At 36.3% G+C, this 15,048-nt stretch overlaps 1 protein-coding gene and 1 long non-coding RNA gene across 3 annotated transcripts in view; one reads left to right on the forward strand and one right to left on the reverse strand.

The window, feature by feature from the left end:
* Positions 1 to 15,048, forward strand: part of LOC125963619 (uncharacterized) — a 687,634-nt gene that overhangs the window by 666,165 nt on the left and 6,421 nt on the right. The window lies entirely within an intron of this gene.
* Positions 1 to 15,048, reverse strand: part of KIF5B (kinesin family member 5B) — a 44,061-nt gene that overhangs the window by 4,179 nt on the left and 24,834 nt on the right. The window contains exons 14-25 of one of the 2 annotated variants that reach the window (XM_012536297.3): positions 14,815 to 15,021; positions 12,778 to 12,921; positions 7,423 to 7,611; positions 6,662 to 6,779; positions 6,084 to 6,145; positions 5,880 to 5,989; positions 5,026 to 5,127; positions 3,925 to 3,985; positions 3,745 to 3,816; positions 3,500 to 3,604; positions 2,363 to 2,579; positions 1,671 to 1,787 (exon numbers count right to left, since the gene is read on the reverse strand). In XM_012536297.3, the coding sequence (XP_012391751.1) occupies positions 1,671 to 1,787; positions 2,363 to 2,579; positions 3,500 to 3,604; positions 3,745 to 3,816; positions 3,925 to 3,985; positions 5,026 to 5,127; positions 5,880 to 5,989; positions 6,084 to 6,145; positions 6,662 to 6,779; positions 7,423 to 7,611; positions 12,778 to 12,921; positions 14,815 to 15,021 (1,504 nt within the window). Of the gene's footprint in view, positions 1 to 1,670; positions 1,788 to 2,362; positions 2,580 to 3,499; positions 3,605 to 3,744; positions 3,817 to 3,924; positions 3,986 to 5,025; positions 5,128 to 5,879; positions 5,990 to 6,079; positions 6,146 to 6,661; positions 6,780 to 7,422; positions 7,612 to 12,777; positions 12,922 to 14,814; positions 15,022 to 15,048 lie in introns of both variants that reach the window. The other variant, XM_049706468.1, reaches the window with a different exon arrangement.

A 15,048-nucleotide genomic window follows, 5' to 3' on the forward strand; every position in this document is an offset into this window, starting at 1 on the left:
GACAAACCAGCTGTAGAAGACTTAACCATAAATAAATAATTAGAAAAATCTGAATATGGATTGGTATAATACTAAAAATGTTTTGTCAAGTGTGATAATGTTATTGTGGTATGTAGAAAAATGTTTTATTTCAGAGATACATTAAATAGGTCATAAATCCGTAACTTACTTTTACACTTAAGAATTTTTAAAGAATTTTAAAAGGAGTCAAAACGAGACAAATTAACTGTTAAAAAGTAACTTGCTCAAGCTCATAAAAGTAGAAAAATCAGGATGCAAACTTAGATGGGACTCCAATATCTGTACTCTTTTCACTGTATCAATCCTCTACCGTGTGGACAAAAAACTGTATTAAATTTATGGAAATATGATTCCTCCAGAATATTGCATAATTTTCCACTCAAACTGAGAGCCAATGTTATGCAAAAATGACAAAGTAAAAAGCAGGATTAAAATAAACTGACTTTAGTACTGTTAGAAACAAAGCCAGTCCCTATCTCAGAGTGATCTACTGCTTTTAGTTTCCAAACCACCTACACACTTGGGATTTGCTGAAGAATTTAATCTGAGTTCCTGTCATATGATAAAATATTAGGCAGCTATAATCAGTCATGCTGTATAAGAATATGTTCAGAATATACTGCCAAGTTAAAAAAAGCTGGCTACAAAGTAACATATATAGAATAGCGTAGTATGTTGGTAGTATGTTATATTAGAATGTTTACTAGACACTTCAAACTTTCTAATTTAAAAGCTATAATATGTAAAGAAAGTTCCAGAAGGATATATACAATATATTGGGTGGTGTCTCTGGATGACATTTATCTTCTTGATAATTATCTTTTTGATAATTCTTCATCCCCCTACAGGGAACAGATATTACTTGTATTTAGAAAGAAACAAACAAGAACTCATAAATCAGTTAGAAAAACCACTCACAACAGGTAAATGGGAAAGGACACAGAAATAATTCATAAAAAACATACGTATATAAGTGGGCCAATAAATATACGAAAAAATCCAAATTCATTAATAAATCAATGAGACGCTTATTTTAGCCTATTAAATTAGAAACTTAAAAACTATTAATACTCAATACTGGCAAAGATGCAACAAAATGCAGTGTCCTTGGCTAAATACAATTTGGTGCAGTCTTTCTGAAGAGCAGTGTGTTAGTATGTGTCAAGAGTCTTAAAAATGTTCATTTTCTCATAATTCCACTTATGGGAATCTTCTGGAAATAATCCGAAAGTGAGGAGGTATAAAAAGATGTTTCATACTTCAGATTTCATACATGGAAATTTCAATTTTGGAAAATTTCAAGTATGGAAAAACTGACATAATTAAATGTCCAGTAAAAGTTATAAACCATGGTATATTCATCAGACAATAGCCAGAGCTTTGAAAAATGACCCAATATTACGTTAAAAACAGTAAGAGCACAAATTTGAATATACATATAGTATGATCTGAACTATGAAAAAACTAGACGAAACCATGCTAAGTTACTTTTATAATCCCATACATTATGAAGAAATCATAACACTACTGTGAGAATCCAAAACACTGCTTAGCCACCAACGGCTGAACATCCCCACGGACAGCTGCGACTCGGAAGCCAGCCAAAGAGCACAGACCCGAGGGCGCCGCGTGAGGCCACGCCTGCTCACCTCCTCCGCCTCGCACGGCCGCCGGCGGGCCGTTCTGCACAGGTGCGCCTCCTCCACGAACTGCACTGGGATGAGCCGGAGAAGCTGCCGGATGTTGCCCAGGACGAATAGGTTTAGCTGGGATGAAAAACAAACACTGACTTCAGAACAAATAACACACAACTCCAATGACTCGTTAAGTCTCTTTTCTTATTTACAACAAATTCCCAAATGTCTTGTTTTTCTTTGCCTTCTTGTTTCTCAGTGAATCCCTCTATCTCTCTTTTTCTTTTTCAGTTACATCCTTTTCTCCAGGACCTATACAATCCTTAGCCTCTTAAAAACCTTATTCCTGCATCAATGCCTAGCAATTAAAGCATGAAATACCGTGCAGGACATTTTCTTGCAAGTCTCTTCTTGCTTTCATAACATCGCTCTACACAGCTGCTCCTACACCTGACCAGTCTTGCTTGTCTAGTTCTGATTTATCTCCTTGTCCTGTTAATTAAGGTGGCTATTCCTCAATGCTCTGCATTCCCAACAATGCCACTCTGGTAAATTAGAAAATACAGACAAAAACCACTGTGACATCACATAACAAATCAATCAGATTACGTTCTCAAGTAAATAAAAACATTCAAACCAAAGCAAGGTTTAAAGTTTTTTTTTTTTTTTTTTTTTTTGGTTTAAAGGTTTTATTGTGTCCTACTAACCAATTTGTGCAGAATGCCCTCTTCTGGCCATATTCTTTGACCTGACTGCTTCCTTTATACGATCTACTTCCTGCTGATAGCGTTTGCGATCGCGAGATGCATTTTCTTTGGCCTCTTTCAGTGCCGACTCCAAAGCTTTCACTCTCTCAGCTGTAGCTCTGAGTCGCTTTTCCAGCTTAGGAAGCTCACAGCGAAGATCTGCGTTATCACGTACCAGCTAAAGGTATACAGGAAAAATAAGGATTCTGACTTTAACGATGATTTGAAAAAACAGAAACATTTCATAATTTCTCTTGAAAGAAAAACTACGTTTTATACTAAGGTTTTTCTCACTTAGCTAATTTAAATAATTTAGACAGCAACAAAGAATACATATACCCATAAATATCATCCTCACATATGTTTCTCCCCAAAATATAACTTCATTGAATACTGGGGGATTGGGGAGACTGTTCTTTTTCCCTATGACAATATGCTACAACACTGTGTTAGGTCTCTTCATTAAGATACTAATCTGGTGGAAACAAATACCTTTTTAGATACAGCAAGATCCACAATTACACATAAACTTGGCAAGTCCCTTAATAAGCACTGCAAGCAAGAAAGGCTAAAATTCCCTTAACCTCACTCTACTGCAAACATCAGGTTTCTAGTAACAAAGACATACAATAAAGTATGCCAAGAAACTTAAGAAGTAAGTAACTGAATCACATATCAAGCCTTAATAAAAAATAAGCAAAAAACCCCACAGTAAGCATTACTTAAAAAAAAATACGAACCCCCTCATTATTGTAGTATTTCAGACTCTGGGGCATTAAATGTATAAAGATCAAAAAAAAGGGGGGGTATTTTAACTCAAAGACTTGTCTTCCAGAGATTTAAAAATGACCATGAATAAATTAAGAAAACTAACAGACCTGAAACCCTACAAAGAAAACAACACGTTTTCACTGACCTCTTGCTAAAGGCTGTTAGGAATATTAACTCCCATAAAAACTGCTAGTTGTTTGTTTCTACAATTGCGTGATAAAATAATGGAATGGCTCAGGGTATGAAAATCCTTAGGACTCTGAAGACTCAGATACATGCCACTCCTCAGATTTTATTGCAGCAAACACAAAACATTCCCCTTGTTACCTGTTTGTGGACTTTGGTGAGTTGTTCAAGATTATTCTCGAGAAAGGAGATTTTTTGCTTCTGAGCAGCACTGCCTCCGGTGTCGTCCGAATCAACCTCGGCGCTCTAGAGAAGATGGGCAAGTGCTATGAGACCAAGTAAGGGCAACGCTTACCTCCTCACTCTTATGACAGTGAGGCTACTCCACTCAGAATGCAATTAGACACAGTAAACACAGTAACACCAACCCAGTATTATTTTATTACCTTTTTAACCCTGGTGGCCAGGTCCTGAACAAAGAGCTTCCGCAGGTTGTGTAAAGTCTGAAGTTCCTTCGCCTTGAATTAAGAAAGCAGTATTTTTAGAAGTAGGTCTTCAAACTGAGTAACTAGGGGAAGAACCCATTAAATATTCCCCAATCCTATTTATATCCAAGTTTTTCTTACCACCGTCTCTTCCAAACCCTTCAGGTCTTGTCTCGCTTGTTCTCGTCTATCTTGCATAACCCTAAACAGTGGAAGAATATACAAATACATTTTCAACTTTGAGTCCATAAATTCTATATTTAGCAGAAATATTGAATCAAATATTTTTATCTGAAAGGATCAATGCTTACAAATAAGTAAAAGATTATAATAGAAAAAAAAAAGATCATCATAGTTTTAAAAAACAGCTTACCAATGTTGTGTCTTTCAAAGAAATTTCTATATGCCTTGTAATTTTCTAAATCTATGGTTTATTAGAAAAAAACTGTCCTAATATAGCAATGGAAGCGATGAAAGAGAACATGGCAGAATTCAAGGAATAAGGAGCGGTTCTTTTTATATTTTAAGAATATGCATTATCATATAGCATACTGATCTTTATCCAAAATAATTCTGATTAACTGAAAATTACAGAGATTATAAATTATTGCAGACTAAAACATTTTATGCATTTTAAGTTAACGTTACTCTAAACAAAATTATGGCTGAGGTTCGGCAGAATTGTTAAAACATCAACTCTGAGCGGGCCCTGTGGGTGTGCCCATCCCAACCGACTGTTCCTTCTAAGTTGCCTCTGATAAATTCAAGGTATGTGACAGTTATAATCGTGAGTTTTCTACCTGCTCAGATTATAGAAAACTGTGTGTTGACTATACTTTTTTTTTTTTTTTTGACTATACTTTTAGTCAGTAAATAAAAAAAAATAATAAATGGCAAAAGCCTCTGTTCAAAAGGCAAGGCTAAAACAATAATGGTCTTTTATTTATGCAAGATCAAATCTGACAAAAATTCCGTTTTTGTGGCAGATCCTGAAATCTTCTAAATCACCAAATGTCATGTTTTAGGTGATTACCAGTGAAATATTAAGACCTGGCTTTCACTAAAGTACAAGAAAGTATTGCAAGTTTTTAGGTATAAATCAAACCAACTCAGAGGGTTTAAGGAAAACACCCTTTAGCCTACACGAAGTGAAAACTTTATCCACTGGATATTTCTGAGAGTACTGCCAGTAACTCTCGCATCTAGCTTTCACTTTTATACTTGATCCAAGGGTCTACTCACGTAAGTTCACGTAGCTTTCTGCTTTTGTCCTGCTCCGTAGCTTTCAGCTTCTCGTGCTCCGCTCTCAGGCGCCCTTGCTCTAATGCCATCTTCTGGTTCTGGCTGACAAAGTAAAAACCTCGCAGCATCAACATCCCCATCTTCTAGATGTTCCCATTAAAGCTTTCCAACTCTCCAATTCCACAGTCTCACCATTCAAACACGGCAGGCCTCCTCTGTTAGGATGTGACCCGCAGCAGCAAAGAGGACTGGGCTACGTTCAGCCCACAGTACTTTTTATACTTTGGTTTGAAACCATAACTTGATTTTGTATCTTTCATCTCCCTGAATTCTTATCCCTAAATCCATTAACAATAAGCCCATGTCCCAAACTTTGCCATCGTTTTTTGTTACTCTCCTCTGGTTCCTACTCAAATCATGATTTGGTCACAGATCTCAAATTTCTATAAATTCTGTGCTATACGCATATGGTTCTGGAAGTAGGAAAATGTGTCCCAGAAAAATGGAGACGATAACTCCTATTAAAACACACACTTCTAAAATCCACAATTTCCAATAAAGTTTTTCTCAGTTAAGAATATTTTTTAAAAGTTAAGGAAATGATTCGGAGAAGACAGTAGTATCTATTTGTAATAATGGCTGAAGTTGGGAATTCTTTACTTTTCACTGAATATTTACATCAAAAGACCTAAGACATTTTCCCAAAATTTCCTATGGAACTTAGAAGTTCCACTCATAAATGAAAAGATTCTTCATTTTCAAGTCAAAAATTGTTTCAAAGAAAAATGCAGGTTTCTAATAAGGATATACTGTCCACCAGTAGTTTCTGCTATCTCAGAGGAAAGCATACTTACTCTTGAAGATCAGTGATAAGTTTTTCTTTTGCCTCGACTTCATCTCTCAAACTACTGATCTGTTTTTGATGTGTTTCTCTGTGGCTTTGGATCTGCTGTTCAACGGCTTGCTAAAATCATTGGGGGAAAGATATTACGTCAGATTACTCAAGATTAACAAGGATGAATGAAAACTGTGAGGATCCAATGCTACGTCGAACTTGCCTTGACTTCATTTGCAGTTTGAACTTTATTCAAATGCTCCTTTTCCATTTCATGCACCTTCTCTGTTTGGGTGGGGAGAGAAAACAGAAGAGAGGAAATGGGCCTTAGAGTTCTTGATATAAACCAAGGGGCAAATGGGTTTTATGAGGCTATGTTCCTTAACAGTACTCGACTTTAAATTATCCAAATGCCAAACGGTAAATTTTGCTCTCTATGATCAAGACATACTGACTTGTAACTTTATATTCTTTGTGTTTCCTTTTACTTTCTTTGCCGAATCCTGGAACAGATGGGTTAGCACATGGTAGGGAAATGAAACAGCTTTCCCCTATGTCAGGACACACACACACACACCACTTTATAACTTTGTGGGAAATTCCTAGACTGGCCACTTGAATATTCAAACACGATTTCAAAAATATGTTTCAAAGCCACATTAAAATGTGTTATTTGTTTACTATTCCAAGTTACCTGTATTCCTACTAATCTCTATCAGTGTGAATGTTGACTACAATTATACTAAAGTAGGTAATAACTTACAATAGAGATATAACTCATAAATAACCGGAAGTGAGTACCTTGTGCTCGAAGCTGGACTAGTTCTTCACTGAGGGAATCCACAGACTCCTCCAGCTGTCTTTTCTTTTGCTCCACATTTTGAAGGTATTCAGTCAATGATCTGATTTTGGCTTCATGCTTTTGGGAAAAATATACTGCTATGAGGTGGAATAAAATCTCTGACACATACTTTGTTGTCCAGAATATTTGAAAGTAAGCAAGCTTTATCGACATTATCTAAACATATATTTACAGAATAAGATATTTAAACCTAAAATGTTCAGGGGCAAGATTTACAATGATAAAGAATTTAATCAATGAAATGGTCATGTGTACAAGTTTTTAACACTTATAAAATAAGGCACTAAAGGCTGACATATGAGATAATATTCTTACTGTTATCTCCAACTAACATTATTACCCTCATCCCTCCTGCTACAATTCCTATCTTGGTGAATGGTCTCACCCATTTAGTTGCCAAAGCCACAAAATCAGCCCCGCATTTTTATTCACCCTAGAATCCTTCTAGATTCTTCAACAGTCACATCAGTCACAGCTCTCTAGTAAATTCCCATACGTAACATAGACGTTACCAAATATAACCCACTTAAATCATGCATGTTATTTTACTGCAGCTAGAGTAAGAAAAACTAATTGAATTAACCTCTTAATGTTGTTACTCAAAATAACCTACGGAAGGTCATTTTTAGTAACACGTTTACAATAGATAAACTTTACACGCGGCTGTTCAGGAATGAGGACACTGCTCTGCGGCACGTACCTGGGAGATGCGAAGCTGGCACGCCGCCAACTCCTTCTCATTTTCTTCCACTTTTCTGCTGCTCTCAGTCTGTGTGCTTTCTAGCTGTCTGCAGCGCTTCACCATGGTTTTCACTTCTGACTTCATTTTGCTAATGTAGAGCCTTGCGACAGTGAACTCTTCATCTATCATGCCAGTTCCCTCAGGCTGCTGTGAGAAAAAGGGAAACAGAAATGAAAGACAGAAATGTCTAGTTAGTGTTTACCCAATTAGACTCTAAAATCTTAAAACAAAATTAAATATTTTAATACTACTCAACATTTGTAGGAAGTCTGGAATTTTTTCTTTTATTAAATATTGTTTTTAATAAAGGGTAAGTAAAGCAGAGCTTGATTTTTGCCTTCCTTACTTTCTAAAACTTAAAGTTAATACATGCCTACAAGGAAGATGGATGTAAGCGTAAAAACAAACAAACACCACTAATGAACCCTGCCTCTTTCAATTTTTGGATTTCCTCCTCAAAGGCCCGCTACAGTAAATTCACTGTTAATCATGTATATGTCCAGTTCAAAACTTAACAAATAATGATGTTTAGGTGGCAGGGAAATGATGACTTTTAAGTTCTCCAAGGAGGAACTGTGGTCAGTGTACATTCCTTAGTAACTTTCATTACAAAATTCCAGTACAATACTCAGTGTCAAAAATAAGGAGCTCAGGGGAATTCCCCGGTGGTCCAGTGGTCTTTAAGACTCAGCACTTTCACTGCTGGGGCATGGGTTCAAGCCCTGTTCAGGGAACTAAGATCCTGCAAGCTGCACAGCACGGCAAAAAAATAAGAGCTTTTTGACCTTCCTGCTAAAATCTGGAGCAAGACAAGACACTCTCACCAATTCTATTCAACACAGTATTGGAAGTTCTAGCCAGAGCAATCAGACAAGAAAAAGAAGTAAAAGGTATCCAGACTGGAAGGGAAGAGGTAAAACTGTCATTATATGTAGATGACATGATATACACTATATACAGAAAACCCTCAAGACTCCACACAAAACCTACTAGAATTGATAAATGGAATTCAGCAAGGTAGTTGGATACAAGATAAACATATAGAAACTGGTTGCATTTCTTTACACTAACAATAAAACACCAGAAAGGGAATGTAAAAAAACCAGTATCTTTTAAAATTGCACCAAAAAATTAAAATACTTAGGAATAAACCTGACCAAGCAGGTAAAAGACTTAACTGCCAAAGCAATCCTGAGGAAAAAGAAAAAGGCAGGAGGCATAACCTTCCCAGACTTCAGACAATACAAAGTACAGTAATCAAAACAGCATGATACTGGCACAGAAACAGACATATGGAGCAATGGAAAAGAACAGAGAGCCCAGAAATAAACCCACACAACTATGGTCAATCACACAGCTTTGACACAGGAGGCAAGAATATACAATGGGAAAAAGACAGTCTCTTCAGCAAGTGGTGCTGGGAAAGTTAGACAGCCACATGTAAATCAATGAAGTTAGAATACTCCCTCACATCATACACAAAAATAAACTCAAAATGGCTTAAAGACTTAAACATAAGACATGACACTATAAAACTCCTAGAAGAGAACATAGGCAAAACATTCTCTGACATAAATCGTACCAATGTTTTCTTAGGTCAATCTCCCAAGGCAATAGAAATAAAAGCAAAAATAAACAAATGAGACCTAATCAAACTTAAAAGCTTTTGCACAGCAAAGGAAACCATACACAAAATGAAAAGACAACCTACGGACTGGGAGAAAATATTTCCAAGTGATGTGACTGACAAGGGCTTAATTTCCCAGATATACAGAACAGCTCACACAACTCAGTATCAAAAAAACAAACAACCCAATCAAAAAATGGGCAGAAGACCTAAACAGACATTTCTCCAAAGAAGACATACAGATGGCCAAAAAACACATGAAAAGATGCCCAACATCATGAATTATCAGAGAAATGCAAATCCAAACTACAATGAGGTACCACCTCACACCGGTCAGAATGGCCATCATTAAAGTCTACAAATAACAGATGCTGGAGAGGGTGTGGAGAAAAGGAACCCTCCTACACTGTGAGTGGGAATGTAAGCGGCTGCAGCCACTATGGAAAACAGTATGGCAGTTTCTCAAAAAATTAAAAACAGAGTTGCCATATGATCCAGCAATCCCACTCTTAGGCATCCTCTTGTGGTTGCCAAGGCGCAGGAGGGGAGAGGAGTGGGAGTTTGGGATTAGCAGATGCAAACTATTATATGTAGAATGGAAAAACAAGATCCTACTGTATAGCACAAGGATGTATATTCAATATCCTGTCATAAACCATAATGGAAAAGAATATGAAAAAGAATGTACGTGTGTGTGTGTGTGTGTGTGTGTGTGTGTATATAAGTGAATCACTTTAGTGTATAGCAGAAATTAACACAACATTGTAAATCAACTACACTTCAATTTAAAAAAAAAGAGAGGAAAAAAATAAGAAGCTTGAGAAGGAAGAAATAAACTTGTCTTTGTCTGCAGATGACACGGTTGTTTAAATGTAACATAGTATGTGTAAGATCCAGATGACAAAAGAAATCAAAGAAGGACTACATAAATGGGAGACGGTCCATATTCATGGATAGAAGACTCGAGATGTCAGTCTTTCCCAACTTGATCTGTAGATATAATATAATCTTAATCAAAGCCCCTCCAAGTTATTTTGTAGATATTGACAAAGTGATTCTAAAGTTTAAGTGGTAAGACCTTGAATAGCCAACATAATGTTAAAGAACAACAGAGTTGGAGGACTGATGCCACCCAACTTCAAGACTTACTATAAAGCTAGTAATCAAGATGATGTGGTATTGAAAAAAGAACAGAAAAATAGGTCATTAGAAATGAATGGAAAGCCTAGGAATAGACATACACAAATACAGTCAATTAATCTCTGACAAAGGGAATTCAATTCAATAAACTGTGCTGGAAAAACTAGTCATCCACATGTAAATATAGAAAAATTTAATTTCAGAAAAATTAACTCCACATGGATCATAAACCTAAATGTAAATACAAAACTAAAAAACTTCTGGAAGATAATACAGGAGAAAATCTAGGTGACCATGGGCTTGGAGGTGAGTTTTTAGATATAACACCAAAACCACAATCCATGAAAGAAAAAAATTGGTAAGTTGGACTTTGTTAAAATTAAAAACTTCTGCTCTACAAAAGACACTAAAAAAAATGAAAAGATAAGCCAGACTGGAAGAAATATTTGCAAAACACATACCTGATGAAGGACTATTATCCAAAACGTACAAGGAGAACTCTTAAAACTGATAAGAAAACCAACAACCAAATGCAAATTAAAACAACAATGAGGACTTCCCTGGTGGTGCAGTGGTTAAGAATCCGCCTGCCAGTGCAGGCGACACAGGTTCGAGCCCTGGTCCCGGAAGATCCCACATGCCGCGGAGCAACTAAGCCCATGCACCACAACTACTGAGCCTGCGCTCTAGAGCCCACGAGCCACAACTACTGAGCCTGAGTGCCACAACTACTGAAGCCCACGCACCTAGAGCCCGTGCTCTGCAGCAAGAGAAGCCACCCAATGAGAAGCCCGGGAACCGCAACCAAGAGTAGCCCCCGCTCGCCGCAACTAGCGAAAAGCCCGCGTGCAGCAACAAAGACACAAGGCAGCCAAAAATAAAAAATAAATTAAAACAAAAAACCCGCACAACGAGATAATATCACACATCTGTTCGAATGGCTCAAACTAAAAAAACTGATGACCTCAAATACTGGTAAGGATGTGAATTAACAGAACTTTTATTCACTGCTGGATGGAACAAAAAATGCTATATAAGCCAGTTTGGAAGAGAGTTTGGGAGTTTCTTACAAAGCTAACATAGTCTTAACATATGATCTAGTGAACCATAATGTAAAAAACACAAAACAAGTAGAGCTCAAGCAGCACTTACTGATGTTTATTAACAGGAAAAGAACTACATGCAAAACACAAAAATATCGAGGATCCTGTTTTTTTTTTTTAAAGAACCTGTTTGCAAGGCTGACTTGTTTTCAAAATACTGTAATGGTTTAGTGAAAAAAGCAGTTTAGGTGTCAGGGTATCTGTACTATTATCACTCTGCCACTAGACATAAGCCAGTCTTACTCTTTATTTTCTCTATCTTTACCACTTTTTCACTTAAATTAAGATTATTTGAACATGAAATGGAAGGATTTTTCTAAAAACAAGTCACAAATCTACAAAGCAAATTTTGAACAACACCTTTCTAGTGTTCAGTAATATGAAGGAAATCTACTTTTTCATCCCAGAAGATTCCCACAGAGCTCGATCAATCTCACATTGCTTCACCATAAACAGGACAGGACAGGATGTTCAGACTGATGGGGAAGAAAGAGCAAGCCATGTCATCCAGCATTTAATAACAACACTTTGCTCTGTTTCGATGAGGTGAGCCAGCATTAAAAAATGACATGATTACGAGAACGAAGGCCTGCCTCCATCAACAAACAGTAGCTCTGAATAACATCTAACAGAAGGAATGTGTGCTCCACAGCGAAAACTTTTATTTCATTTCCAACTCTTGTTAAACGGCTGCTTAGTTGGTTCTCACTATAAACCCAAGTTTAAGTTTGTTCTCTTTGTTACTATAACTAGACTTTAATCAAAAAAGGAAGTCTAAACAAATACCTACTACAACACACAAATCTTTCACGTTATGTGTATGTTTTTGAAGTTAAGAGTCTTTGGTTTTTTGGTCTAAGTTTTAAAATCTACCAGGTCACAATTTATTTTTTTACCACAAGCTAGTGCTAATATAACCAGTATTAGCATCCTGAAAAAGATTATTAGAAAAGAAAAAATAAGTGTGGCAAAATTTTGATTACTGATTAACTCTAAGGTTCATATTATTCTCTTTACTGTTATATGTTTGAAATTTTTCAAAATAGAGAGAGAGCATTAATTAGCAGTGCTCACCTTTCATCTTTTTAAACATTTAAAGCAATCAAACTCATTCACAGTTTACTCCTTGAGCTAATTTTCACTGTTGTTTCAATTACATACTTCCTGTGTGGTAATTTATTAACATAACTTCTAAGCGCAAAATCTTTACAAAGAGGAAAAAAACAAACATGGGGTCCAAATAAATGCTACTTACTGGGCATGTCTCCCCAAGCACCCCTTATTCTCCCCCTTGTTCCTCGGCTATTTAAAATTAAGTTAATACCATCTACTACAAATGGCTGTTGTGAGGAGGAGATAATGGGTATGAAAAGAACTCTGTGAAAAATGAAAGTATGAATCGTGTAAAGATTACCATGCTTAATATTTGGTAATTACAGTTACCTTTACGTCGTTGTTTCCTACAGCAATCCCTATTTCTGCCAGGTCTTTCAGTAAAGATGCCATCATCTCTGCTGCTCGCTTTTTCTGGTGGTTGGTCATTTCCTTAAGTTTCTGAAGCTCAGCATCTATACTTGCTAAACTTGCCTAACAGAACCAAAACAAAAGGTACTGTTAAATCTATTAAATGAAAGATCAATTCAAATATTGACAGGTATTTCAAGTTTTCACCTAGTACTCACAAAACCATTATTTTCTGCTTTCATTTTCTTGAATTCTCTACTGAGTTCTGCGAAAGCTCCCAGCTCAAACTTAAAAAATATTTTAGGCCCAAGAGACCATGTAAAGTAGCTATATTGTAATTGCATTAAGGGCAAACAGTTTGTATTATTTCACTCAGTTTTGAGATTGGGTAATGTTTTCTACTTAGAAATGGAAAACTTCCAAATTAACTATATTTGCCTTTCATTTATGACCATAGTATGGTATGTTTGTGGAAACTGAGTCTGAGAAAATAAGTGTTAGAATGCAACTCACAGTCTTCTAGATGGCTGGTATGTTTTCTTCATCTGCTTTTTATATACTACTTAGCTTCTGAAAAGAATCCACCTGATAATTACTACTACTATGTACTATGATACAAGCAATTATCCAGGAGAGAGTGATAAAGCACCATTACTACCTGAGTTAAATTACTATAAATTTAAAACACTACCTGGCTTACCAGCAACAAAGTCACCACAATTTTGAAAACCCAACCGAATCTGGTTGCTGTAAAACTATTCATTATATCACAGATCAGATACTGCATTTTAAATATAGGTTACTTTTAGTCAATTATCTTTTAGTAAAGATACCATCATTTCAGCTGCTCATTTCCGTAAGTATCTGAATAGCGGTATATTGTGTGTTCACTCAGTTTGACCTACAGTGTAATACCAGGTCTAAATTACCAGAGATTTTCTCTAGCAGCTGAACAGCAATACTGTAAGCATATAAAAAGAAGCAGAACACTCCAGGGGTTTCTAACTCCTTACCAATACAGTGCTGATATATAAACTGGGACACAAACAGAACTGTCTTGAAGACTGAAATCAGTGACCAAGGACCCACTTACAGTTTACAGAGTTGTAAGAGACTCCTACTGTTCTTCCAAACAGAAGTTAGGTTTGCTAATAATGCAACTCAGTTAAGAGTTATAAAGGTGTCTTGATCTCCATGGTATTAAACTGTAACTACAAGCTAACTGTAAGCTGGGAGGTTAAAAAGGGAAAAGGAACTTCTCCAGGGGCAGGAAGCCTTTTAAAAATGCCATTTCATAGTGTTGACTGCTTTCCTTTAGACACTTGACACGGATAGGGAGATAAATAGTGAGCAGTGATCCTGGGTCCAACTCTAAATGTGATTCCTAAACAAGAAGTTAGCATTAACAACAAGAAAACTTCTAAGAAAAAGAGCTCATCCATGGTGAAACTCAAAATACTGCAGCAGCAATCACAGCTATATACTATTTCTGGCATCACTGTTGGGGGGCAGCAATTCCCGCCTTACAGCTATGAAAACAAAACCCTCATCCCCTGGGGAATCACAAGGAAGATCCAACTACACTGTCCTAGGAAGGCACTGGTCCGAGTGCTGGAAACATAACAGTGAACAAAACATAAGTTACATAAAGTTACATATCCTGCTATTTTATTTTTACGTGCACATTTTTAATTCTAGTTTGAACAATTAGCTAATAACTTTACTGAGCAACTAGAAGCCAACTTTTACTTTTTTAACAGTAGAATAATATGTGGAATAGTCAATATGTTTTAAAATAGCATTTAATTACGTATTAATAGATGTTTAGAAACTAAAAAGATAACCCTCCTCCGTCCACCTTTAAGGCTTCATATATGGGAGGAAATAAAGTTGACACTTGAGTTCCTTAAGAACTGAGGTTATCAATCTTGAGCTTATATAGAAATAAGTTACTTAGGTAATTTTTTAATTAAGAATACTTGTTGTATAGTATTAGGAAAGAAAACTATAGCCTACCGATTTCTGATTCAGCTCATCACTAAGTAATTCATATTCCTTAGTTTTGTCTTCAACTTCCTGAGACTTCTGATCATAGTTGACAGCAAGTTCCTCTAAGGCTTGTAAAACTTCCTTTACTTCTTCTTTAGAGGCATCATTTTCTGCCTGAAGACGATTCAGCTCAGCCTGCATATTATCTTGATCCCTTCTGGTAGATGCCAGAAGCTATACAAAGGAATAAAAATATCTGTT

The sequence above is a fragment of the Orcinus orca genome, chromosome 2 (assembly GCF_937001465.1).
Source record: "Orcinus orca chromosome 2, mOrcOrc1.1, whole genome shotgun sequence".
NCBI classification, from domain to species: Eukaryota; Metazoa; Chordata; class Mammalia; order Artiodactyla; family Delphinidae; genus Orcinus; species Orcinus orca.